General features: G+C 53.9%; 8 protein-coding genes across 8 annotated transcripts; 4 read left to right on the top strand and 4 right to left on the bottom strand.

Moving 5' to 3' along the window:
* Positions 1-2,479: 2,479 nt before the first annotated feature.
* On the top strand, positions 2,480-4,511 carry KVR01_001405 (uncharacterized protein; the record flags this gene model as incomplete). Its single annotated transcript, XM_044785004.1, has 6 exons — positions 2,480-2,711; positions 2,810-2,862; positions 2,899-3,164; positions 3,269-3,504; positions 3,619-3,857; positions 3,945-4,511. The coding sequence occupies 6 exons, from the start codon at positions 2,480-2,482 to the stop codon at positions 4,509-4,511; spliced, it is 1,593 nt and encodes a 530-aa protein (XP_044649360.1).
* Positions 4,512-4,735: 224 nt separating this feature from the next.
* On the bottom strand, positions 4,736-7,347 carry KVR01_001872 (uncharacterized protein). Its single transcript, XM_044789783.1, has 2 exons — positions 5,712-7,347; positions 4,736-5,582 (listed from the first exon to the last, which is right to left on the bottom strand). The coding sequence occupies exons 1-2, from the start codon at positions 7,027-7,029 to the stop codon at positions 4,987-4,989; spliced, it is 1,914 nt and encodes a 637-aa protein (XP_044649827.1). The 5' UTR covers positions 7,030-7,347; the 3' UTR covers positions 4,736-4,986.
* Positions 7,348-10,327: 2,980 nt separating this feature from the next.
* KVR01_001552 (uncharacterized protein) lies at positions 10,328-12,965 on the bottom strand. The gene is made up of 3 exons (XM_044784499.1): positions 12,488-12,965; positions 11,961-12,399; positions 10,328-11,886 (listed from the first exon to the last, which is right to left on the bottom strand). The coding sequence occupies exons 1-3, from the start codon at positions 12,740-12,742 to the stop codon at positions 11,390-11,392; spliced, it is 1,191 nt and encodes a 396-aa protein (XP_044649507.1). The 5' UTR covers positions 12,743-12,965; the 3' UTR covers positions 10,328-11,389.
* KVR01_001435 (uncharacterized protein) lies at positions 10,707-11,372 on the top strand (the record flags this gene model as incomplete). The annotated part of the gene is made up of 1 exon (XM_044789480.1): positions 10,707-11,372. One exon carries the CDS (start codon positions 10,707-10,709, stop codon positions 11,370-11,372), a length of 666 nt encoding a protein of 221 aa, XP_044649390.1.
* Positions 12,966-13,333: 368 nt separating the features above from the next.
* KVR01_001682 (tRNA (guanine-N2-)-methyltransferase) lies at positions 13,334-14,945 on the top strand (the record flags this gene model as incomplete). Its single annotated transcript, XM_044791510.1, has 3 exons — positions 13,334-13,350; positions 13,439-14,715; positions 14,776-14,945. The coding sequence occupies 3 exons, from the start codon at positions 13,334-13,336 to the stop codon at positions 14,943-14,945; spliced, it is 1,464 nt and encodes a 487-aa protein (XP_044649637.1).
* A 373-nt stretch (positions 14,946-15,318) lies between these two features.
* On the bottom strand, positions 15,319-16,658 carry KVR01_001286 (uncharacterized protein; the record flags this gene model as incomplete). Its single annotated transcript, XM_044791925.1, has 4 exons — positions 15,319-15,385; positions 15,498-15,858; positions 15,924-16,074; positions 16,128-16,658. The coding sequence occupies 4 exons, from the start codon at positions 16,656-16,658 to the stop codon at positions 15,319-15,321; spliced, it is 1,110 nt and encodes a 369-aa protein (XP_044649241.1).
* A 1,588-nt stretch (positions 16,659-18,246) lies between these two features.
* Positions 18,247-18,912, bottom strand: KVR01_001871 (uncharacterized protein; the record flags this gene model as incomplete). The annotated part of the gene is made up of 3 exons (XM_044791985.1): positions 18,247-18,539; positions 18,654-18,749; positions 18,837-18,912. The coding sequence occupies 3 exons, from the start codon at positions 18,910-18,912 to the stop codon at positions 18,247-18,249; spliced, it is 465 nt and encodes a 154-aa protein (XP_044649826.1).
* A 366-nt stretch (positions 18,913-19,278) lies between these two features.
* Positions 19,279-23,168, top strand: KVR01_001827 (coatomer subunit beta). The gene is made up of 4 exons (XM_044793444.1): positions 19,279-19,961; positions 20,050-20,470; positions 20,530-22,534; positions 22,594-23,168. The coding sequence occupies exons 1-4, from the start codon at positions 19,657-19,659 to the stop codon at positions 22,740-22,742; spliced, it is 2,880 nt and encodes a 959-aa protein (XP_044649782.1). The 5' UTR covers positions 19,279-19,656; the 3' UTR covers positions 22,743-23,168.
* Positions 23,169-24,078: the final 910 nt, after the last annotated feature.

Below are 24,078 nucleotides of genomic sequence, written 5' to 3'. Positions count from 1 at the left end.
TTGACGGTTGCAAGAAGCAAGACGGCCGTTACATTCAAGACGGAACGCCCCCATTTGCAGAAATAAACAACGTCTTTGCGATGCAGAACCCCAATTACCACCACCACTCACGTAGGGTCTCGTTTCCTCCACCACAATCCTTGGGATGTACCTGGTTACATTACTATATTTCCATAACTTCTCCAACACCCACTCCAGAAGCCTCGGGCTTTCAGATAGAAATACTAGAAGACAGGCCAGGCTAGAACGTCTATACATCTTAAGGCAACAATTATTTTTCTACATCCTAAATATTATATAAATATAACTTAATTAAAAATAAAATATTTTTTTAAAATTATTATTTTATAAATAAGTTAAAATAAAATATTTATTTTTTATTTAATTTTTATATTTTTAATACTTTTATAATAATTTATAATTATTTATATATATTTTAATTTTATTATTTAAATTAAAAATAAATAAATAAAGTTTTTAAAAAATATAACATAATATATTTTTAAAATTAATTAAATTAAATTTCTTATATAAAAGTTTTTATAATAACTTTATAATTAATTTTAATATTATAAAGTATTATATAAAAGTTATTATATAATTTAAATAAGTATAAATTAATTAAAGTAAATAAAAATGAAATTATTATTTCTTTAATTAAAATTTTAACTTTAATTAAATAAATATTTATTTAAATTACTTAAAAATAATTATTTAATTTATTATATTTTATTATATAAGTTTATAATTTTAATAACTTTATTATAAATTAAAATTAAATAAGTATTAATAATTAAATTAATAATTATATAATAATAAACTTTTAATTTTTAAAAAGAATTATTATTTAAAATTATTTATTTATTTTTAAAAAAGTTAAAAAAAAATTAATTTAAAATAAATTAAAATTTATAAAAACTTTAAATTTAAATTTAAAAAATATAAGGTTTTAATTTATTTAAAATTATAAATTTTTTAATTTTATATTAAAAAAAAGGAAATACTTTTTTAAAAGTTTATTAAGTATTTAATTAACTTAATGTATTATAGATAATAGTTCTAGGAGCTAGTATAGTATTAGTGCCGCTTTTAGTGGATATCTATATGCAAGCTTTATTATCAGGGATTCAGTCTATCTTAGATACTGTGTACATCGATGTAATCGGTGAGCCGGAGTGTCCCGGGTAGAAGATAGGAAATATGCACGATAAGGCAAGCTTACCTAGGTACTGATAAGAGCATGAAAGCCACAAATTCACTGAGAAGGGCAGGTCATAATGCAAGTAATCAATCAGCCTGTAACTAAAAGTGGCCCGCCCGCAACTACCCACTTTTGTAGTGCATGTAAAAAGCTGGAAGGCAATTTATAAATCGTAGACTGACGGTATCTACATAATAGGGAATACGTTGTTCGCAGAACACTGCTCATACCTAAGACGTAATAGCTGGTTGTGTGGTTTCGACAAGTGATAGAAAATATCCATGGGTTGCAGCTTGGTATCTAGCTGAAGTAGGTATTGTGTCAGCTTTGAACATCTGCACGAATGGGCCACAGTCCCCGGAATCCTTCTCAGCATGGTGTCATTGGCGTGCCCTGGACCAGTAGGGCTATCTTCGCCGAATCGGGAGCTTTCGATGGGGTTATTGCGAGGAATGATTTTGTAGATACCGCATTTACTACCCATTTGAATTTTGTCTGTTTGAACTCGACTGACCCTCCCCCAGACAAATTGATAAAACAAATTTATGTGGGCTCGAAAGCTTCATCCACTTCTTCCTGGTGGATCATCTTCCTGGAAAAGCACACTAGATCTGCTTCCGGCGTCGCCGCGGAATGGGCAGAGATGACTTTTTGGAACTGTTCGCTCGTACAGTACGGATGGACTTCATATCGCCGGCATCCTCCACATGTATCCTGATTGGCCCTCGGCTTGACAACGTGCGTGGTGCGCTATCTTCGTACATACCACGCGAGAATCGTCTCGTCCCATTCCCTGAAGGACGCGCTCATTCCGTGGCTGACTTGCCTTGGTGGATCACTTTGCATTCAAAATGAGGCACCTATCTCCGGCGATAAACGTCGGCCCTAGTACGCAGTTGGGCACATCCCATGTTGTCTGGATCCTTCGCGGATCGCTCGTGAGCTCGTGAGCTCCCATCAGTGGAGGAGACTCGATGTCACATTGGCGCTCGTCTTGAACAGGGTTTTATGTTCACCTCTGTGTGTGTCATTCGTGAAACGTTGCGCCTGGTCTTGTATAAAAGGGTCCGCACGCCCCAAGCCCGATTTCCTGGCTCCTGTATTTCGTCCTTCTTCTTGCGTCTTGCATTGCTGCATTCTCTTGTACAAGTTCTCCTCGCTGTATTTCATGCCCAGTGTCTTGGTTCTCCCCACCAGGTCCTCTGGGTAAACCATAAGTATTTGCCTCGTTACGCCTCGTTACTTTACGTTCACTTGGAATATCTCAATTACCATAAAATGGGATCCAGCGGAGAATATGGCCAAGAGAAGTCCAATTCGTCATCGCCAGATGAGCAGCAAGTGTTGGCCTCGGATGACATGGACCATGGCGCTGAAAGTGAGCTGCAACGTCGTCTGAGCAGTCGTCACATCACCATGATTGCACTAGGCTCATCCATTGGTATGGGGCTGTGGCTCGGCAGTGGAACAAGTCTCATCAATGGGGGCCCTGCTGCGCTCCTGATCGGCTGTAAGTGTATTGTCGCTTTTTTTTGTCTCGTGTTGCTACACTACATCATGTCACCTAGTCACGCCATGTCAGAAGCTTACAGAGGCTTATATCTCAAGACTTATTGTCCGGGACAATGATCTGGTGTGTCTCACAGTCCATTGGCGAGATGGCTGTAATGTACCCTCTTCCGTCAGCATTCGTGCAGTGGACAACCAAATTCGTCGACCCAGCTGCAGGTCTGACGCTCGGGTGGTGTTACTGGTTCCAATATTGGATCACCATCGCCAACGAGCTCGCCGGCCTCGTTACAGTGATGGGCTTCTGGACGGATAAGCTTCCAACCGCTGCAACAATCACGATCTTCCTCCTGGTAATTGTGGCAATCAATGTCGTTGCAGTCAACTGGTTTGCCGAGGTCGAAGTAATCTTCGCAACTTTGAAGTTCGGCTGGATTTTTGTTGTAATCAGTCAGTATCACATTTCACCTTTTACGGATCCCCGTCTTTCACGTTTTGGAATTTTCTAGAATACAACACTTTAGGACCCGTAGCAGGACTAACTTCACCACCAGTAAGCATGATAGTCATCTCTGCCGGCGGCGCCCCCGAGGGAGGACCCATCGGATTCAGGTATTGGAACACCACCGGCGGGTTTACGAATGGTTTCAAGGGATTTTTGTCGATTATGCCTACGTGTATCTTCGCAATGTCAGGTTCCGAAAACTGTGGTCTCGTTGCAGCCGAGACAGGAAACCCCCGGAAGTCTGTGCCAAAGGCTGTCAGCTCTATTTGGATCCGGCTGGCTCTCTTCTGTGAGTCCCAAAAGGCTTCTGATACTCGAATATCCCCTCCCCAGTCACTTCTTGGAAACTTGATCAGATTTTCTGGCTAGCGTTAAGAGCATGGTCGTTGATAATTGTTCCTAGACATCCTCGGCTCGCTCATGGTGACTATTACTGTCAGTCCTGATAACCCGGACCTGTTCGGTGGCGAAGGAACGAACGCATCGCCATTTGTTGTAGCCTACAAAGACTCCGGATTGATGCCTCTCGCACACATTATGAATTTCATCATCTTCATATCTGTTCTGTCGACTGGCAGTATCTCAGGGTATGGAGGCTCCCGAACATTGGTTGGCTTGGCTCAGATCGGAATGGCCCCAAAGGTTGGTCATTAAGCCCACTCCTTCGCTTCAGAAAGGGAGAAACTAATAGTAGAGGCGATTTGCTAACAACTCTCTCGGAATTGCCAGCAAATGCTTAGGGCCGATAAGACCGGTCGTCCTTGGTTCGCCCTGGTCCCAACTCTTGTCATTGGAGGCGGGCTGGCTTACCTGAATGTCAGCCAGAGTGGCGCCGAGGTGTTCACCTGGTTCTCGAATCTGACATCATTGTTTACCCTCTTCGGGTGGGCGATGATATGTCTGTCACACATTCGCATGCGTCACGCTTGGAAGGTCCAGGGCCGCTCTGTCGATGAACTCCCTTGGAAGACGTGGACATATCCCTGGGGGGCCTATTGGGGTCTCATCTGGTGCATACTCCTCATCATTGCTGAGTTCTACCTGAGCGTCTGGCCTTTGAGCGAACCAATGAGTGCCAAAAATTTCTTCGCCAACTACATCTCTATTGTGGCTGGAGTCGTCATATGGCTTATCACTCGTGGCTATTTCTATGCTACGAAGAGGCAGGGCTGGTGGGTTAACTCTCACACCATTGACCTTGACGAGGGTCGCAGGTTCTACTCCCGCGCGGCCGTAGAAGACGCAGAGAAAGGCGGCCTCACAAAGTCCAAATTTGGGTGGATTCGTCATATCTGATGTTTGAGGACGGCCACTAACGGATTCTTCAGCTGGCGGGCCTCACGCCACTTCCCTTCAGAATAAATTAAATACTTTTAAAATTGAAAGTACTATAAGAACTTAGGAAGAGAGTTAAACTACATTAGAGATTAAATTAAGTTATAATAAAGTAAACTAATTAAATAAATATTAGTTAGAAAACTATAATTATAAGTCTTTTAGCCTTATATTTAGGAGGGGAACGAAGTAATTGAGTCATATTATTCTTAAGATTCTTATAAAAAGATATTAAAATCTCTCCGGGCCGCCGCCGCCGGACCTGACATATTTGATACGCCTCACCAGCTCTGTTTGTCGAATCAAATTTAGCCATAGTGGAGACGTCGGTGCCTGATTTGCGTGAGCTTTTCTCCAGCAGCAGCCCCAGAAACTACCCTTTCAATCATATCAAGATCCTTCCACAAGAACATGGGGCGCAGGTCTTCGTCGGCCGTCACAGCTTAGCGTTGAGAACTTGGCCCTTCAACTCCTCGGTGATAGCGACACCCGCGGCCCTGCCAGAGAAGATACAGCCGCCGAGGAATGTGCCCTCGAGGGAGTTATAACCATGGACTCCACCACCACCGAACCCGGCAGCCTCGCCAGCAGCATATAAGCCCGGGAAGGTTTCACCGTTGGGCCTCATCACATTGCTTGCAAGATTAGTTTCCAACCCCCCCAGAGTCTTGCGTGTGAGAATATTCATTCGCACCGCGATCAGCGGGCCATGTTTGGGATCCAATAACCGATGCGGCGGGGCAACGCGGCTTTTGCTGTCGGGCCAGTAATTCCTCGCGTTGTGGATCAGCATAGCCTGTGCATCCTTTGAATAGGAATTATGAAATTGGCTGTCGCGGGTCTCGACGACATCCTTGATCTGACTGTACTCGAGGTGGGGGCCGTCGCGGTCTGCAGCAAGCTGATTCATGGCGTCGACCAGGTCTTCCAGATTGTGCTTGACGATGAAATCAACCCCATGTTTTTGAAAGTTTTGCACGGGTACTGTGCCCTTCTTCCCAAATACCCGCGTCAGAAGCTGCCACCAAGACTCTGTCCGGCTTTCTGTTAGCAGACCTGAGATGATACTTGCCCCGAGGGTTTTTGGAGGGCCAAACGGCCAAAGGGACCAGGGACAACAACAGGATTTGAAAAAGGTCGACGAGGAGGTGGTTCACATACTGCCGGTGATGTCCGGGTTCTGCTCGGACCCGGACAGGGCAAACTCCCTGGCGATTATAGACTGGGTGAGGATGAACCAGGTGTAGTCATAGCCTGTGCTGCAGATATATTTGAGAGTGGCGAGCGTGTCAGTCCCCGGGAACAGGAAGGGAGGCAGCCGCTTCCCGGTGGCATCAAGCCATAGAGATGAGGGTGCTGGGAGGACCCTGATCCCGTGATCTGGCCAGATTGGATCCCAATTGGCCAGGCCCTCGGTATAGTGCCACATTCTGTCCCTGTTGACCACGCTGGCCCCAGCCGTCTCGGCTATGCCAATGATGCGACCGTCGACGTGAGCGGGAACGCCCACGACAAAGTGCTCGGGGACCTTTGGGCCAAGTCGGTCCCTGGGCCACGATGCCTTGACCGCGTCGACGTTGCCTCCAATGCCGCCGGAGGATAGGACCACAGCAGAGCCATAGATCTCGAAAGGGCCGGACTCGTTCCTGTTTGTCTTGACGCCACGAGGGGAGTGGTCCGGGTCCAAGGTGGACCCCCTGACGCCGACGGCCCTGCCGGTGGCTTGGTCGATGATGAGCTCGTCGACCCTGTGGCGGAACCTGAAGTCGACGAAGCCCTCCTTGGCCTTGGCCTTGACGGGCTCAGCAAACACCCTCACGACCTCGGGCCCAGTGCCCCAGGTCAGATGGAAGCGGGGGACGGAATTGCCGTGGCCGCCAGCTGTGCCGTCACCCCTCTCGGCCCAGCCGACGTTTGGGAGGAAGCCCATGCCCCTGGCCTTCAGATAAGCCTCCATGTGGTCGGTAGCAAAGTTGACAAAGGCCTCGGCCCACTGGCGGGGCCAGAAGTCATCCTTGTCGCGATCGAAGCGGGCCGAGTTGAACCAATCCCGCATTGCCAGCTCGCGCGAGTCCTTGATGCCCATCCTCCGCTGCTCGGTCGAGTCTACGCAGAAGATGCCGCCGAGGGACCAGAAGGCCTGCCCGCCGAGACTGCCCTCGTTTTCCTGGTCGACAATGACAACCGGCACATGATTGCGCGTCAGCTCAAATGCGGCGACGAGCCCGGCAAGACCGGCCCCGACGATGACGACGGGCTCTTGACCGTGGCGGGGGGCCATGTTTCTGCTGTGTCGCCTCAAGTGCTCTGTCGTGGCCCAGGACGGTGACCATATAAAAGGCAGGCAGAACAAGTACTTACCTTTCAAGGACGGGGTCGGCCCGCGAGGCAGTGGGACACAGTCTGACAGTCTGACATGCCGTGTACTATGGATGGATGGATGGATGGAGGGGCTTATGGCCCCCCCACGGGGCAGCATTGGCAGGCCGTGCAAGTCAGCTTTGCCTCGGCTTGTGACCCCTGTCGGCCTCCGCGGGAGGGTTCATCTTCCACGGCAGTCATCTCCTGAGCCATTCAGATACGACACACGGCCCTCGCGATGGCGCGTCGTGCCAGCCACCTGGGCAGTCAAAAGAGCAAAAAAATACTGCCAAAAAGGTGCGATGCAAATTCTTCTCTCTCGCCGGGAATTGAACCCGGGTCTCAAGCGTTGCTGCTTCCAAGGATGGCGATGACAAGCTTGCATACTAACCACTATACTACGAAAGAATTCTCTGTTTCTCGGTGCGGAGCCGAGGTAGCTGGTGGGCTTCGTTGTGGAACGGGGTGGCGCGGGCATAGATGTAGACTAGTTTGGCGAAACAAGTTTTGATTGCTACTCCGTGTGGGGCCGAGCTGGGAACCCTCAGCACCTCGGGTACCTACTTAGGTACATACTTCTTTGTACTTGTGCATGTGGATATGGTGATGTAAAACGCTTGAAGTTTACGTCAATTCACAATAACATACTGTCATTTTGACGGTGGTGTTGTAATAGTCTACATAGCATCATATCGATTGATGGAATACACCCGTTAATTGTGTGCTGTGGACTGCCTGTACTGGTCTTCATGTGATGGTCTGGTTCCATTTATTACTGGCTAAGTGCCTCTTATACCTGATGGCTTCTATGACAGCGGGGGCCTCGACTAGGTACCTGGATACACGTGTACTTGAGTACCCAGATATTGCAACCCCCCCTTTTCAAGTCACTACCAGTTGACTTCTCTACCTTGTATACAAGCTGTGGTATCTACATGCCGTGGAAGGCGGCAATCCACACGCAGCCTAGAGTGATAGCGACTTGATGAATGACTTCGCACCCAAGTGTTCTCCTTCCGCCGCTAACCGCCTCCACGAACACTGGTGACCTCGGAAGGGACGTTTCCCGGCTCTTTTGGTGGGCTGTCGCGGATGTCATCAGAGTTGTTATGCCCGACGCTGCAACTAGGTTGACGGCGAGAGTCAGAGGCTGCAAAGCGGGCGCATGTGACGTCTGTAAATGGCTGTTGAACATGAAGTCAAGGATCGGTTGCGGCCCCCAATGCAGTATCTCAGCACCAGAGCTCGCATTACCTGCCATTTGAACGTGCTGTGCTGGACACTGGATCACACAAGGTTCAATGTTGGCAGGTGGCCACAGCCGCGGGTGTTGATGTTGTTGGCCGCGAACTATGGGCGTGCACATGCAGATTAGCAGCGCACTAAGCATGGCGTTTCGCATGGGTGAAGTCTGGGCTGTACTTGTTAATCCTGCCACTTGGTTCTTGTTGTGCCCAGCGCGCCAACCAAAGCGTTCGTGTTTGATCCAATCCATTCTCTAAAGCTTGGTCTCTTCCCTGGTGTACAAGTGTTCCAGAGCTGGGGGAATCTACCTGCCAACATCAACCGCGTACCCTGATGATGCTTCTTCTCTCCTCGTTTTATGCTCTCAAAGAAACTCACCCGCTGAGTTGGCAAGCTATATGTGATTTGTCGATAGGCGGCGGGCAAGTAAATCCCGCCATGCTGTGACTCGACATGACGATACTAGTAACTGCTATAAACATGACTATACGCAGCCAGTCATCCGCAGCGCAGCAAACTCATTTCTGGAGCAATGACCGTGGCGACCAAACATAGTTGCTGGGTGATTGGGCTAGGCTGCTCGATGAGGCTGCCCAGGTGTGCGGGACCTGTAAACTTGAACCAAATCTACGTACAATTCTAATAAGAGGCTGGTCTCTTTCTTGTCGTCGAATTTTGTGATCTTCCACCTAGGTATGGAATAAATCGAACATCTTGCAAAATAATTCACCGTGGAATACCTAAGTAATCTCCTGGTGGGAGAGATCTCAGTGCTCTCAAGGGACTTGGGTGGCTGTGGTGTCATAGTTGGAAACCCTAGCTTGGTCTGCCAATAAGTATCAGAAACCACGCCTCGAGGTGTGGATGCATCCATTTTCCTCTTGGCTTAGTGTCATGCACCTGAGTCACGGAAAGTCCAATGTGTGACAAAAATTATGGACCGACTATAATTGGCAGCAAATTCCGCAAGACAACACACCTTGGTTGAAGATTTCTTTTTTCATCAGCCTCAAGTGACCAGATAAATATTGGTTCCAGGCGCCGTGGCTTGCACTCCTGTGGTTTGAGGATCATTCGCGCCGTTCGGAACTTCGAGGTCGACCCCCCCCCCCCAACGTCTAGGTGATGTGTCACAGTGCTATTCAAATACTTAAGTAGTCACATTGAGCTTAGTCTACGAACCCAGAAGTGGCCGAGGGATAGTCGAAGCTGTTGATATGCCCCGTCGTCTCGCTTATTTCAGGCCAGGGCCCGGACGTATTGATTGCAATTAACGTACTCCGGCACTCCCTGACTTGAAGGCCAACTGGTATGTCGGATCCGGGTTTGGCTGGCCCGTGATGAGGCTACCGACGTAGCCGCTAGTCAACTGCACAGTGAGCAAGTCGTTGATTTCACGGTATCTAATCCGGGACAAATTCGACTAGTAATGGAAAAACGGCACACCGACATTGATGCCCTTCACAATTAGTTATTGAATAGGTGACTGGAAAAGGCTTGCTTCGGTCGTCGGGGAAAGGGGTGGGGCACTTCTGAGGTTAGCAAATACTGACCTGTCCAAGGAACCGAAGAAACTCGGTGTGTCGGATGGGTGAACCTCGTAGTAAAGTATGCTTGGGTCGCCGAGAGGATACTCTGGAGCGATAGCTGTTGGGATGTCGAGCTCAAGCGGGTTGTGCCTGCTCAGGATAGGCGCGAACCTGGTGAAAACATAAGCATTTTCTTCTCTAGGCACCTATCGTATTATAACTATTGTTATCGACATCGTATTCTTTCCAAGCGCTGGGTCTTGAGTGCTTACCACCGTATGAAGGCGCCATGCATGTGTATGTCCTCGGACGTATACGGAATAGAAGCGATACCACATTAACAACAGCAACGGATGTGGCTTACTGGGTACGAGCCATGAGGCCGCCGCCGTGGATCTAGAAGACGATAGGTCTGAGGTTCTTTTTCGATCCTACCTTTAGAATGTACGGGGTCTCGATATTGAGAAAGAAGCAATCCTCACTACCGCTGCCATACTGCAAGCATCGTGGCCCAGCCAGCTGGGCAGGGAAAGTAGAGCCGTTACCAGGATAGACGTTGGTGTATCTAAAGCGACCGGGCAACTGAGTACAGGTACCTAGGTGCCTAGGTACTCAGGTATGCCGTGGACAAATACTGGCTGGGCATTTCTGGCTTCCGAGGTGACCACTCAGCAATCTGCTTTGAATCGAGGCGGGAAGGTCGATCGATATGCAGCAGCTGGGCTAATTCATTTAGTGGGGTTTTGCAGAAAGGTGAGACCCCGCCATCAGCCTACCCCGTCTTTGCTGTGCTCTTCCTGTTTTTACCCTTTTTGTGGCTTTTCGAGCACGAATCCACATCACCCCACCTTGGGGCGCGCCTGTCAAAACGCTCGCATCCATTACTTGTCCAGCAGGTTTTCAGCACCAATCGGGACCAGGGCAAGCAAGCGTCAACAAGAGTGATCATCCGTCCCGCTGCGGCTTTGACCTGCTCTGAACCCCGAAAACTAGCTCATTGCCAACGTCGCGTCCTCCAAACATGCCCCCAAATCCCTTCCTCCTGGCTGCAGACAACCCGACGGCACTGCTAGCCCTTCTTAACGAGACACCAAGCCTCGCCTCCCAGCAGGACGACCATGGATACTCTCTCCTCCACGCCGCAGCAAGTTACAACCACCTCGACCTCCTGCGCGCCCTCGTGACCGACTTCAACGTGCCCGTCGACCTCCGAGATGAGGATTCCGAGACCGCCCTTTTCGTCGTAGAGACCGTCGAAGCCGCCAAACTTCTGGTCGAAGAGCTCCGCCTGGATGCTGCACTGACCGGGGACGAAGGTCTCACCGCACGCGAGAAGATCCAACAGGACGGCGACTTCCCCGCGGTTGCTCAGTATCTAGCGGGCAGGGAGGATGCTGCGGCGACCAGGGACGGCGCAGCGCAAGCTCCTGTCAATGGAACCAGTCCCAACGGTGCCCTGCCACCGGTCCCTCCGGGCCTCTCGGTCAATTTCGGAACAGTCAGCGAGGGCGAGGTCGACGGTGCTTCGCCGGACCCTGAATTCAGGAGGCGCATCGAGGAGCTAGCTTCCAGGGAGGACCTGGACACTGAATCTGGGCAGGCGGCGCTTCGACAGCTTGTGGAGGAAGCCGTTTCCAGTGAGGATTTGGCCCAGGAGCGACAAGTGCGGCGGCCCCGGCAGGGCTGAAGGGCGCCATCTGCCGACTACACATGGCTCCGGATGTCCCACAGCAAAAACTCGCTTGGGGATGCTGGAGGTCGGAGAAATGTCGTCTCGGCTGCGTCCCCCGAGAAGCCCCTTGGAAATGACGAGACCGACATGGAGAACCAAGCCTGCGAGGGCAGCGCGAGGATCGTCTCAACCAGCAGATCGCGGGAGAGGCAGGGCGGTAGAAGACCTTCCCAGACGACAGTCACGAGCTCCGGGAGGGGCCACTGACCGGGCTCTCCAGGTTGTCGGTACCGACTCAAGTAGGGGTCGACCGAGTCCGCCGATGACACGCGCGGGCTTTCAAGGCGCAAGAGCGACAGCCATTCATAGATATCACCTGCAAATGCGGGCAACTCCTCATCCCCGCTGTCCGCGATGAAACCGGGAGGCGGTGCTAAAGGCGGCACAGCTGCTTCCGGATGCTCGGTAATCCGAGGGGACGGGACGCACCTGATGGGCTCGAAGGCTTGCATAGGATCAGGGTCAGGCGCTAGAAAGTAGTGTCAAACAGGCTGTCATGTAGAAGCAACGGCAGGTTAGCAGACTTGTAGGGTCAAGACTCACTCTTGTTAGATATGTTGCAGAACAACCAAGTCTGTGGCTCAGTCAGAGTGTTCTTGCAGGCGTACACGAGCCTATCAAAGCCGGGTCTCCCACGCAGCATGGATGGGCTTCGGAGATCGAAATCCACTACCCAGCGAGGCCTCAGGCCCCTGTTCCCCTTTGCACCGTGGGGCTTGCCGACCAGGCCTGCGCGCTCATATGTCTCCTTGTCAAGAAACATGGTGAGCCGGCCGTCCTTGAGGGTGAAGACGTTGTCGAGGCCAGTGCGACCACGGGACAGCATGACGACGTCACCTATTTTGATGTATTCGGTGAAGAAATCTCCCTGCAGGATCTGCAGCAGGGTCATGGTGACGCGACAGAACTCTGGCACGCGAACCTTGGCTAGGAGCTGTCCACGGGCCGACTGCCATTGGCCCTGGGACATGGTGAGGCTGACCTTGGCGGCTGGTCAGCGACGACAGGTGATGGCGGTAGGCGCAGGCATATACACTCTGCATGACGGGAGAGGAGAAATAAATACCTACCGTGCTGACGAAACCGTCGACGAGCACCGATGACCACGGTTTGCCCCTGGCCTCCCATGCGGTCGGCAGCTGCTTGGGGTCAAGGTGAGAGAGGCGGCCATAACTGAAGAAGCACTTGGACGCCTCGTAGACGGTGGGCTGCGCGAACCCGAGCATCTTGTGAAAGACTTGGGGAAAAGACTTGGTGAAGGACCCGTCGTGATCCAACACGGTGTTGCTGCAAAGCTGTCTGGCCGAGTGGTCACTCTGGGCCATGCAGCCGCCCCGGGCAGGTCCAAGGTCTGAGTGACTGACCCTCACAATTCACATTTACGAGACCAGGGTGTCCCGGCCCACGACAATATTCAAATGAAAGCCGTGGGAAAGGCTATGGATACACGTGCTGTCCTCGGGCTGGAAAGAAGCTTGAAGCAGAAATGCAGTGAACAACAGAGATAGAAAAACAGAGGTGGGGGGGGTGGGTAGAACCGCCTTGGTCAGGCAGGGTATCCGTACTGAGGTACCTAGGCACTTCCCTTCTAGTGGAAAGCGGCATACTCTGTCAGGTACCAGGCGCCGCACAGATCCAGATCATTACTTAGGTGCCTAGGTACTTAGTACTCCGTACCTACCTAGGCACGTACCTAGGTACGTACGTAGATATGCAGATAGACGAGGCAGGCCCGCTGCTAGACGTCCACAACAAACTTCCAAGGTTTGTACAAACTCATGGTCCGCAGCAGCTGTCACGTTCATTTCTTCCACGGGGCAGCACTCGGCGAGACAGATGGCAGCTGGGGAGTGACACTTCCTAAACTGCACTCTACAACCATCTAAGATGCACGGCCAGGCAAGGTTGAACGGCCCATGACAAAACCTGCCATGTGAATTTTCATCCTCGCTTCTTCTCGCATTTCCCATTTCCCACCTCCCTCGCCCCAGCCTGTACTTGTCTCGTTGACATAGGCCCAGGTCTACTGCAGCCGGCGCCAACACCAACATGTCGGGGCTCTCATTTCTCATCCGCTTCAGCCAGGCCCATGAGACATTCCGCGTGCCTGAGCTGCAGGCCCTGGCCGAGGTCGAGCAGGTCCCTGTCACCATTGTCTCGTACAGCAGCCAGGTCCCCTTCTGCATCGTGACCGGGCCCCCAGACCAAGACGCAGCAGCCCGCCTGGTCCGTCGCTCCATCCTCACCCAGGCCATCTTCGAGTACTGGGGCTCTGGAGACAGCCTGCATGACCTGCACGAGGCGGTCAAGGCCCGCTCCGCCCATCTGTGGGAGCAGCTCGCCGACGACTCGTGGAGGTTCAACATCGACTCCTTCCAGGGCAACCGCAGCGGTGCCTCACGCCGCGACATCATGAACTCGTTCAGCTACATGCCTCTGCGCGGGCCCATCAGCTTGAAGCACCCCGTCCAGGAGTACACCGTCTTTGAGGAGTGGCCCAGCGATTCTCCGCGCCTGGGCATCCTCAACCCGGCCCGCTTCCACTTCGGCCGCCTCCTCGGCAGGGGTGCCCGCGACATGGTTGCCCGCTTCGACCTCAAGAAGCGGCCCTACATCTCCACCACCTCTATGGACTCGGAACTCGCCCTCGTCACCGCAAACATGGTCCTCGCCGCCCCGGGGAGGCTCTTCTATGACCCTTTCGTCGGTACCGGCAGCTTCCCCATAGCGTGCTCCGCCTTTGGCGCCCTGAGCTGGGGCAGCGATATCGACGGCCGCGCCGTGCGCGGCTCGGGCGCCGATGCCAGGGCCGAGGCCAAGAGGGGCCTGATCAAGGGAGAAAAGACTCTCTACGGCAACTTCAAGCACTACGGAATCCTCGACAGGCTGGGGGACGTCTTCACCTCGGACCTGACAAACTCACCCCTGCGGCGCCTGCCCTTCGGCTCGGCCGGCGAGGGCGGGAGGGCGCGCATCTTCGACGGTATCGTCTGCGACCCGCCGTACGGCGTGAGGGAGGGCCTGGTGGTGCTCGGGTGTCGGGACCCTCAGGCGCGGCCGTGGGTCGTTGAGGCCGGTCACGAGAGGCTCAATGACCCCGACTTCGTGCCGCCCAAGAGACCCTACAGCTTTCTCGCCATGCTCAATGATATCTTGCACTTTGCGTCCGAGGCCCTTGTGGACGGCGGACGGCTGTCGTTCTGGATGCCGACGGCCAACGACGAGGACCAGGAAATCCCGCCGCCAACCCACCCATGCTTGGAGCCTGTTGCCATCTGCGTGCAGCCCTTCAATAAGTGTGGGTTGCCACCTCCATCACTTGCTCCCAACGTCACACGTGCTAATACCTCGCTACTAGGGTCTCGCAGACTCATCACATACCGTAAGCTCCCGGACCAGTCCGTCGCCGGGTCCGAACTGGAATCCTGGAAGGCGGCGGCACAGAGACAGCCCGTGGGCACCACTGCTGACGAACTCAACCCCTTCAGGAAGGGTTACTTCAACAAATTTCAGACGGATACCTCATGATAATGCCAGGCCTTTTAGCCAACATGCCAAGAATATGCCGCGCACGCTGGTCTGTATGAATACTAAGCCACCAAAGACTTGTGAGATGGATTGTGATGCTTTGCCTCGCAGTCCCCCGAAGCGCGTCCATGATGCTGCAAAGACAACCCTCCGCTGGAGAAAGCGGACCCCTTACCGCCCCTGGAACGCCTGTGTTCTGATCTCCCGACTGAGAAACACCCCGACCAGCCTGGCGGGTCCCTTGTAGCCATCTGGTCGTGTGCGAGCCCCCGGCCCTACCGATGTGTCCGTGTTTCATCAAGCTCGTGTCCCGTGTCTTCACTCACATGCTATGTATTGCCAACCGCCAACTCCGTGCTCAGCATCAAAATCCTTACCGGAACTCCAGTGCGCTGTAGCAACCCTTATCCTCGACGTGTTTTAACTCGAGCTGCTGAAACCTGGAGCCTCGTCAGTATGGTGCACATGATCAGGCACTTGAGGGTACATCATGTTGGGGGTTATCGGCGTGGCGCTCGCAAGGGGCCCATGGATAGCGTGGTTTCCGCTCACCTCTCGCTCTTGCTGTGGAAGTAAATGCCATTGATCTCCCCCTGGACCTGATTAAAACAGATATAATAAAACCCCTCGAAGCTCGCGCCACTAATGGTTCGCACCCTGTGATCGGGAACGAGAAAATGTTCTTTCCAGCGCATGAAGATGTGCTCGCTCTGTGCAATGTCCTTTATCACCACCGAGGAGCCCCTGCGCGCCTGCTTGGAGTACGGCCGGAAGGCGGGAAACTTTGACCAGTGGGACAGGTCGGTCTTGTCGTTGGCACCCCAGCTCTCGTGTTTTGTCATGAAGCCATACTTGTTGCCGATAATCTCGCCCTCGAAGTACGTCGTCAGTGTTGGATGGTCATCAGTCAACCCTGGGAGAAAGTCAGTGGTATGACCAGACAGGCGTGACACTCAACCAGGGTGTGAGAGGACAGACCTTGGATGCGGAGGTAGCCGCACAGGAAAGATTCCCGCAGGTCGACGTACTTGATCTCAACCTGGACCTCGTAGACCTGCCTCTCGGACTGCTGAGTCCCCGTGAAGCGGCTGCCTGCTCGCAAGTACGTGGACGGTGAGGCTGGTATTATCTAACGATTGCCAATCAGTCTGCAGCGGAACCGCACGAGACCGTGCGACTTACCCTTTTGGAGGGGAATCCATGTCCCATGCTGGGCAGAGCGTAGTCGTCCTGGTCGTCGTGACTCAGGTCTGTCGAGCTATGCACATTCATGTCAGGCCCTGATGACGTGCTTGTGCCGGCGCCATGCCGTGGGATGGATACGTGGAGGGCGTCTGACGGGGTGGCGTCGCAGGGAGAGTCTGTCCGTTCGTCGTCGGTTTCTGCCATTGTCATTGGGTGCTGGTCGATGCGGGCTTGGGTGTCGGCGGTGGTGGAAGGACTGGTCGCTGGCATATCGGTGGTGGGTCCATCACTGCTCAAAGACTGAGGGTCGAGAGGGCTTCTCGTAGCGCTCGAAGGTGTGTCGGCGTCCTGGTCAAGACTCAAGTGTCGAGCAGCACGTCCGCTGACGTCGTGGGCAGGACTATAGGCATCAGAGCGGGTATGCCAGCCGGAGGGGGGATGCTGTGCGGTCTGTTGTTCTTCGGGATCTGGACATGTGGCGGAAATGGTGTAGGGAGGTTGAGGGCCTGGCGAGGACGGGGTAGGCATGGCTGGAGTGTAGAACGTGGCTCGGCGGGTTGGCGAGACCTTTCCGGCGGGAGAGGCGCGTGTTTTGGTTGCTGCGAGATACGACCTTGGGGATGGCCACCGTCGCCGGTACGGTTCGACGGAGGGCACTCGCGCGAGACGCCTGTGCGGCTGCTGCTTGCGGCGGAGAGGCGTCCCAGCCGGCCAGATAGGCAATCCCAGCACGGATGGCCTCAGGGACACGTCGGTCGGGCCTTGCGAGTGAGCGTCGACGACAAGGGCTTTCTGGCCGTCAACGACGGCAGACCCTGGCTCTCGCGGAATGCGCAGCGAGGGACAGCCAACAAGAGAACCAGGTTCTTGGCCCAGACAATCACCATATGGCACCCGTAAGGCTGTTGGGTGCCTGTGCCTCGAAGTCAGGTGCTGGATACCAAATGCTGAATACGTGGAAGTTGCGCATGAGAAGTAACAAATCCGCAGTTTAACTAGAACTGGGAGGCGTCGCGGAAGGAGAAGCAGGAAGCCTACTCGGGCCGGGGTCGAGTCAGACCAAAGACTAATAAGACAACGTTGGAACCGCCCAAGGTTGGGTTGGGGAATGGAGCAAGCTAAGCCCAAGGGCGCGACAGCTAACTGCGTGTAGTCCCGGGGTGCCCAAAGTGGAAGAGGAGGAAGGGGGGGAGGGTGAGATCGGCGAGGCGAGGGGGGTGGACAGAATATATAGATGAATATATATGTATATATGTATATGTATATGTATGTATGTAAAAAAAAGCGGATAGGGTGAACAATAAAGGGAGAATGAAAAGAAAGCGAAACTGAAAAGGAAAGGAGAGGAAAATTAACGTGAAATCCGGCTCAATCGCCAGATGAAGTCGTTGCCGCAAGCCAATTACTATTGGGGTGCTCCTGTTGAGGTTCCTCGCAGGTGTGTCTGCTACCTGCCTACCTGCCTGCAATGCGGCGACCCGACGCTAAGGGCCTCGGAAGGCGTACCCCAGGTAGGTAAGACTAGGTACCACAGTGGGTGGGCAGTGTACTCCGTCCCACAACAAGCCTGACGGCCCCCCAAGAGACGCTTGGACAGGCAGCCGCGACCAGCAGCCAGGCACCGTGGCTTGACCCTCTGGCCTCGGAAAAGCCTGTGCGCCACCAGCACATGGTGCGAGGACGAGAAAATGAACACACCGTGCCGTGGCTGACGGCTGAATCAACATCGGGGCGTCAACATCAATTGCTCAACAACAGGCTCTGGGTTGCCCTATCATTCAGTTACGTTCAGATTCATTCCGATTCCCAGTCTGCTCCTCTGCTGGGACGTGCAATGCCAAGTCACCGGCCATACGGAGGCTGGCCATGTCCTCTCAAGTGCTGCTAATCAAGTGGCCCGATGCTCGTCGTTGACTGTCGGTCGTCTCTGACGGCCCTGGCCAGGCCCCTCTCATGTCTGCCTTGCCCTCTCTCCCAGGCCGAGGCCCCCTCCCCAGGCACAGGCGCCTGAATACCTAGACCAGGGCAGGGCTTGTGTTTCCTTGTTCTCCCTATCCGGAAGCGCCTCCCAATACAAGGGGAGCATCGTGCCCAACCGTCCTCTTCGAAGCCCCATTCAGATGGGCTTGATCTTGAAGTGCAGGGATATCAGGGAGAACACAAGTGCTTTCAGGTCCTGCACCAGGTAGTAGAACACGCGAAGACCCTCGGGGTCAGCGGATTCGGTCACGTCGTGGAGGGAGCCGATCTTTGCCGTCTCGAAGCTGATATGTTCGCCGCCCATCTTGATCTCGAGCTCTTGTCTCCCGTCTTTGTTTTTCTGTGGCCACTTGCCGTCGTCTTCCTTGAGAATCTCGCTCGACTTGATGATGCGCTTGATCTCCTCGATGATGACGGAGCTCACGCACACTATGGACGGGATTCTTCAGCACTTGAAATCGAGCTCGGATGCGCCTGTGCGACCATGTGTGCCGGAGGCTCTTGGGCGGCATCGTAGCCGGGGGGGGGGGGGGGCCCACGTACTCTCTTTGCGAATGAGACTGTCATTCCTATAGTTGGAGTTGTTTGCGTACCGTGCGACAGCGCTACGTCCATCGCCTACAACTCGGAAGTCGAACTCTGCCGCAAAAACGCTGTCAGCTATCGAAAGGCGAAAGTTGAAAGGCGAGGCCAAGATGGGAGGGGAGAAACCCCATGGCTACGCACCCAAGAACTCATGGCCAAAACGGCCCGAGTGGCCAGAGTAGTATCGGATGTAGAAGGGCTCGTTGGCGGACGACATTGCGTGGTGAAGTCTGAACTGAACAGTCGAGAGCAAGCGCGGTGCCTGTCGGTCGCATACCTCGACTAACAAGCTCTCGTCATCCACAGCAGGCGGGCGGTGGCTTCAGGCGACGGCGGCAGGCAAGCAGGTGGCAGGTGCCTCCGTACCTCCCCAGGTACTAGGGTGGGTGCATGGCAGCTGGTGGGCTCGCGCCGGGTCTGTGGGGAGATGTGTACCGGCTTGGCCTTATCTCATGGGCCCAGAGACCTTTCTCACTACTGCCAGCCGCCGCCAGCCTGGGCAGTTGGACGCGGCAGCTCCAGCAAGCGGCCCAGCACCCGTCAGCCGCCAGCCGCCAGGGCCAGATCTCACGGACTAATTAGACTCAGACGCATCTCTGGCCTGTGAGTTGCGCCTCCCTCGACCCTCGAACCCTCCACACCTCGCCCGACAACCAAACAGCTTTCCCTTCCTGCCCTGGCCGCACACGTTGTTTGTTCGAAGCTGGCATTCAACCACGACGCCTCGCTCCCCTCAGGTTTCTCAATTGAATGAGCTGTTGGGGCCCTTGTCCTGTCCCCTCCGCCAACCGACCCCGACCCCGACCGACAAGCAGCTCTGGACACTTGTCGACTGCACCAGCCAGGGGGAGCTTCGAGCCGCCCAGGTCCCGCCGTCGACAGCAAACAGCTGCCAGCATTGCCATCAGTCTGACACGTCGCGGGAAGCTCGTCGGGCTGCCCACCAACCCCTCCCCCAAACATGTCCTCCTTCCTCGAGAATGCCTACAGCCTGGTCCACCAGGACAACGCCGCCGATGTTCCCTCCATGTCCGAGCTGCGCACGCAGCTTGAGAAGGGCACCGACGAGACCAAGGTCCAGACCATGAAGTCCATCCTCACAATCATGCTCAACGGCGACCCAATGCCCCAGCTGCTCATGCACATCATCCGATTCGTCATGCCCTCCAAATCCAAGCCGCTCAAGAAGCTGCTCTACTTCTACTACGAGATCTGTCCCAAGCTCGACGCTGGCGGCAAGCTCAAGCAGGAGATGATTCTGGTCTGGTACGCTCGCTCCCACAATCGGCTGGCTGTCTCATGCCCCGTCCCCAAGTCCCCCCGCCCCCAAGTCCTGACAGCGTCTTTTCCGCAGCAACGGCATAAGGAATGATCTGCAGCACCCCAACGAATACATCCGCGGCAACACTCTGCGCTTCCTCTGCAAGCTGCGCGAACCCGAGCTGATCGAGCCCCTCCTGTCCTCTGCCCGATCCTGCCTCGAGCATCGTCACGCATACGTCCGCAAGAATGCTGTCTTCGCCGTGGCCTCCATCTACCAGCACTCCCCGTCGCTGATACCCGATGCCTCGGACCTCATCGCTACTTTCCTCGAGACCGAAAGTGACCCAACGTCCAAGCGCAATGCATTCGCAGCCCTTGCCAGCATCGACCATCAGAAGGCACTGGCATACTTGAGCTCCGTCTTCGAGGGCATACCCAATGCCGAGGAGCTCCTGCAGCTGGTCGAGCTCGAGTTCATCCGCAAGGATGCCGTGCAGAATCCCCAGAACAAGGTAGGTGGCTTGGCTCCGTCGAGGCGTGCAGGGGCGATTGGATGTGCTGACACCTCCAGGCGCGCTATCTGCGGTTGATCTTCGACCTGCTCGAGGCCGGTGCGTCGACGGTTGTCTACGAGGCCGCTTCGTCGCTGACCGCACTGACGAGCAACCCCGTCGCCGTCAAGGCAGCTGCGGCCAAGTTCATCGAGCTGAGCATCAAGGAGGCAGACAACAACGTGAAGCTGATTGTGCTCGATCGTGTGGACCAGCTGCGGACCAGGAACGAGGGGGTGCTAGACGACCTTATCATGGAGATCCTGCGCGTGCTCTCGAGCCCAGACATCGATGTGCGCCGCAAGGCCCTGAGCATCGCACTAGAAATGGTCTCGAGCAAGAATGTCGAAGAGGTCGTGCTCCTCCTCAAAAAGGAACTTTCCAAGACCGTGGACCAGGAATACGAGAAGAACACCGAGTACCGACAGCTTCTCATCCACTCAATACACCAGTGTGCCATCAAGTTCTCCGAGGTCGCGGCCAGCGTTGTCGACTTGTTGATGGACTTCATCGCAGACTTCAACAACACGTCTGCCGTAGATGTCATCAACTTCGTCAAGGAGGTCGTCGAGAAGTTCCCCAAGCTGCGGCCGGCCATCGTCCACAGGCTGGTCGACACGCTCAGCGAGGTGCGCGCGGGCAAGGTGTACAGGGGAATTCTGTGGATCGTCGGCGAATACTCCCTCGAGGAGAAGGATATCAGAGATGCATGGAAGCGTATCAGGGCTAGTCTGGGAGAGATACCGATCCTTGCATCGGAACAGCGTCTTCTGGACAACGTTGACGGCGAAGAGGAGAATGAGAAGGACCAGGTCAACGGTCATCATAAGCCTGCTGCGCCGACGGGGTCACGGAGGGTTCTTGCGGACGGTACATATGCGACAGAGACGGCGCTGACCAGCCAGTCGTCCGCTGCTGCCAAGCTAGAGGCCGTCAAGGCAGCACAGAAGCCCCCCTTGAGGCAGCTCATCCTAGACGGCGATTATTACCTCGCCACGGTCCTCTCGGCAACCCTGACGAAACTGGTCATGAGGCACTCCGAGATCTCGTCTGAACATGCCCGGACAAATGCTTTGCGCGCAGAGGCGATGCTGATCCTGATCTCCATCATCCGGGTCGGTCAGTCGCAATTTGTCAAGGCGCCAATCGACGAGGACTCCATCGACCGAATCATGTCGTGCGTCCGGTCGCTGGCGGAGTTCCGTGAGCATAAGGAATTGGAGACGGTGTATCTGGATGACACAAGGAAAGCCTTCCGTGCCATGGTACAAGTTGAGGAGAAGAAGCGGGCCGCCAAGGAGGCGGTTGAGAAGGCCAAGACGGCAGTGCAGGTCGACGACGTCGTGGCTATCCGCCAACTAAGCAAGAAGAACATGGGTGATGGGTCGGACGACGTCGAGGTCGACCTTGAGCGCGCCACTGGTGGCGACAGCACTGCGACGGAGGACCTGAGCTCCAAGCTGAGCAGAGTTGTCCAACTCACCGGCTTCTCGGACCCCGTGTACGCTGAGGCTTACGTCAAGGTCCATCAATTCGACATTGTGCTAGACGTGCTCCTCGTCAACCAGACCACCGAGACCCTGCAGAACCTCTCTGTAGAGTTTGCGACGCTCGGAGACCTCAAGGTCGTGGAACGGCCGACGACACAGAACCTAGGCCCGCACGACTTCCACAACGTACAGTGTACAATCAAGGTCTCGTCGACTGACACAGGCGTCATTTTCGGAAATGTCGTGTACGACGGCGCCCACAGCACAGATACGAACGTAGTAATCCTCAATGATCTGCACGTAGACATAATGGATTACATCCAGCCGGCGAGCTGCACCGAGACACAGTTCCGCACGATGTGGACCGAGTTCGAATGGGAGAATAAGGTCAATATCAACAGCAAGGCCAAGACCCTGCGCGAGTTCCTGGACCAGCTGATGGCGGCGACCAACATGAATTGTCTCACCCCAGAGGCAAGTCTGAAGGGCGATTGCCAATTCCTGAGCGCTAACCTCTACGCGAGGAGCGTGTTCGGTAAGTAGAATCATTTCACCCACACTCAAGCAGCCCTGATGCTGACTTTTCAATCAAAGGTGAGGATGCTCTAGCGAACCTGAGCATCGAAAAGGAAGGCGAGGACGGCCCCATCACAGGCTTCGTCCGGATACGGAGTCGCAGCCAGGGTCTGGCGCTCAGCTTGGGCAGTCTCAAGGGCCTGAACAAGATTGGGACGTCGGCCTGAGCTCCGACGAGTTGACAAGTAGGGGTTGAGGAGATTTGAGCTGGTTTAATTGGAGAAGCCCACGACGAAGGGGAGACGGTAGCAGAAAGCATTTTACTGTCCCCGAGGTAGACCACATCCACAAAAGCTTTTACGATTTAAAATGTATGCCCGTGTCGGTTGCCACCCAAGAAAGATACTTGAAACACAGAGGAAAACGGAGAAACCCCGCCGGTCTTCTGCATTACAAGATGCCTGTCTGACTGGACTTGCAAAAGACCCGGACCTGACATGCTTCACCCACTCCCGAGTCTCTCCTTTACCCACGCCCATTCTTACTCGTCCCAAGATGAAATAGCTGTCTGTAAGATTTATCCGAGGATGAAGACAGGCAGGGCCTGTTAGCCATACTGTGCAACAAAAGAGCAGCGCACCGCTCACCTTGACTTTGGATTCCCTGGGCGGACTAGGTACTTGAGAAGCTTTAGGATCCCACTTCTCGTTCAAGAGTTGAACGTGACCACGTAAATGTTTGTTTCACACAGTCTTGGATTCAGAAACCATCCCACCGTACATTAATTAACACAGACATGTAAGTCTTGAGGCCCAAAAACCAAGGATACCACCCCCGTCGGCTCCTGTCGCGAGCATCCCCCTCACGGTCATAAACAAGTTGTTGAACGCATCCATCCTCCCCAGCCGCGACCTGGTACGTGTTCCGCTCTACATCTTAACTTCTTCAACCGAAGCCAGCATCAGAGACAAAGAGACAATTGCCAATTGTATTTGATATGGGCGCGAAATATAATTATCCATTACAAGTTGTAGCAGCCACCATCCGTTCGACAGAGGAGATTGGGCTCGTGACCCTTCAGTTTCGGTGTCGGGCCAAATCGCAATATGAAGGTGGGAAACGGCGAGCAGCAAAGGGGTATCTCTCAGTACAACAAGGGGGACCAAAGTCCGACAAACATGTGCAAAAGCCAAATGCAGAGGCCCTCTCATTCCTGTTCCATGATCATCTGATGACAAGGTGCGTTCAAGGCCCTCTGTGGACGGTCCGCTTCGGTCATGAACGGCGGAAAACCAAAGAGAAAAAAAAAGAGAAAAAAGAAAGGGGCGGTTGGAGTGGTGCTGCCGAGCATGAATTGGCAGCCGTGGCGTGTGGAGGCTCTATCGATAGCCTGGTCTACGAGTTTGCGGTCAGGCTCACCGTGGGGAACCACTGACACACACAGTATGACTGAGCCCCGGAGTCGAGGTGAACTATCGAGTGCAAGGGCCGGGCCCGCGCACCGGTCAGGTCCCCGGCCAGGGGCCAGTCAAACCTAGGAAGGGGCCCTGCCTCGCTCAAGTG

Source organism: Diaporthe batatas (assembly GCF_019321695.1).
Source record: "Diaporthe batatas strain CRI 302-4 chromosome Unknown Contig00002, whole genome shotgun sequence".
Classification (NCBI taxonomy): Eukaryota; Fungi; Ascomycota; class Sordariomycetes; order Diaporthales; family Diaporthaceae; genus Diaporthe; species Diaporthe batatas.
Note: the sequence above shows the minus strand (reverse complement) of the source record. Positions and strands in the feature narration are given on the sequence as shown.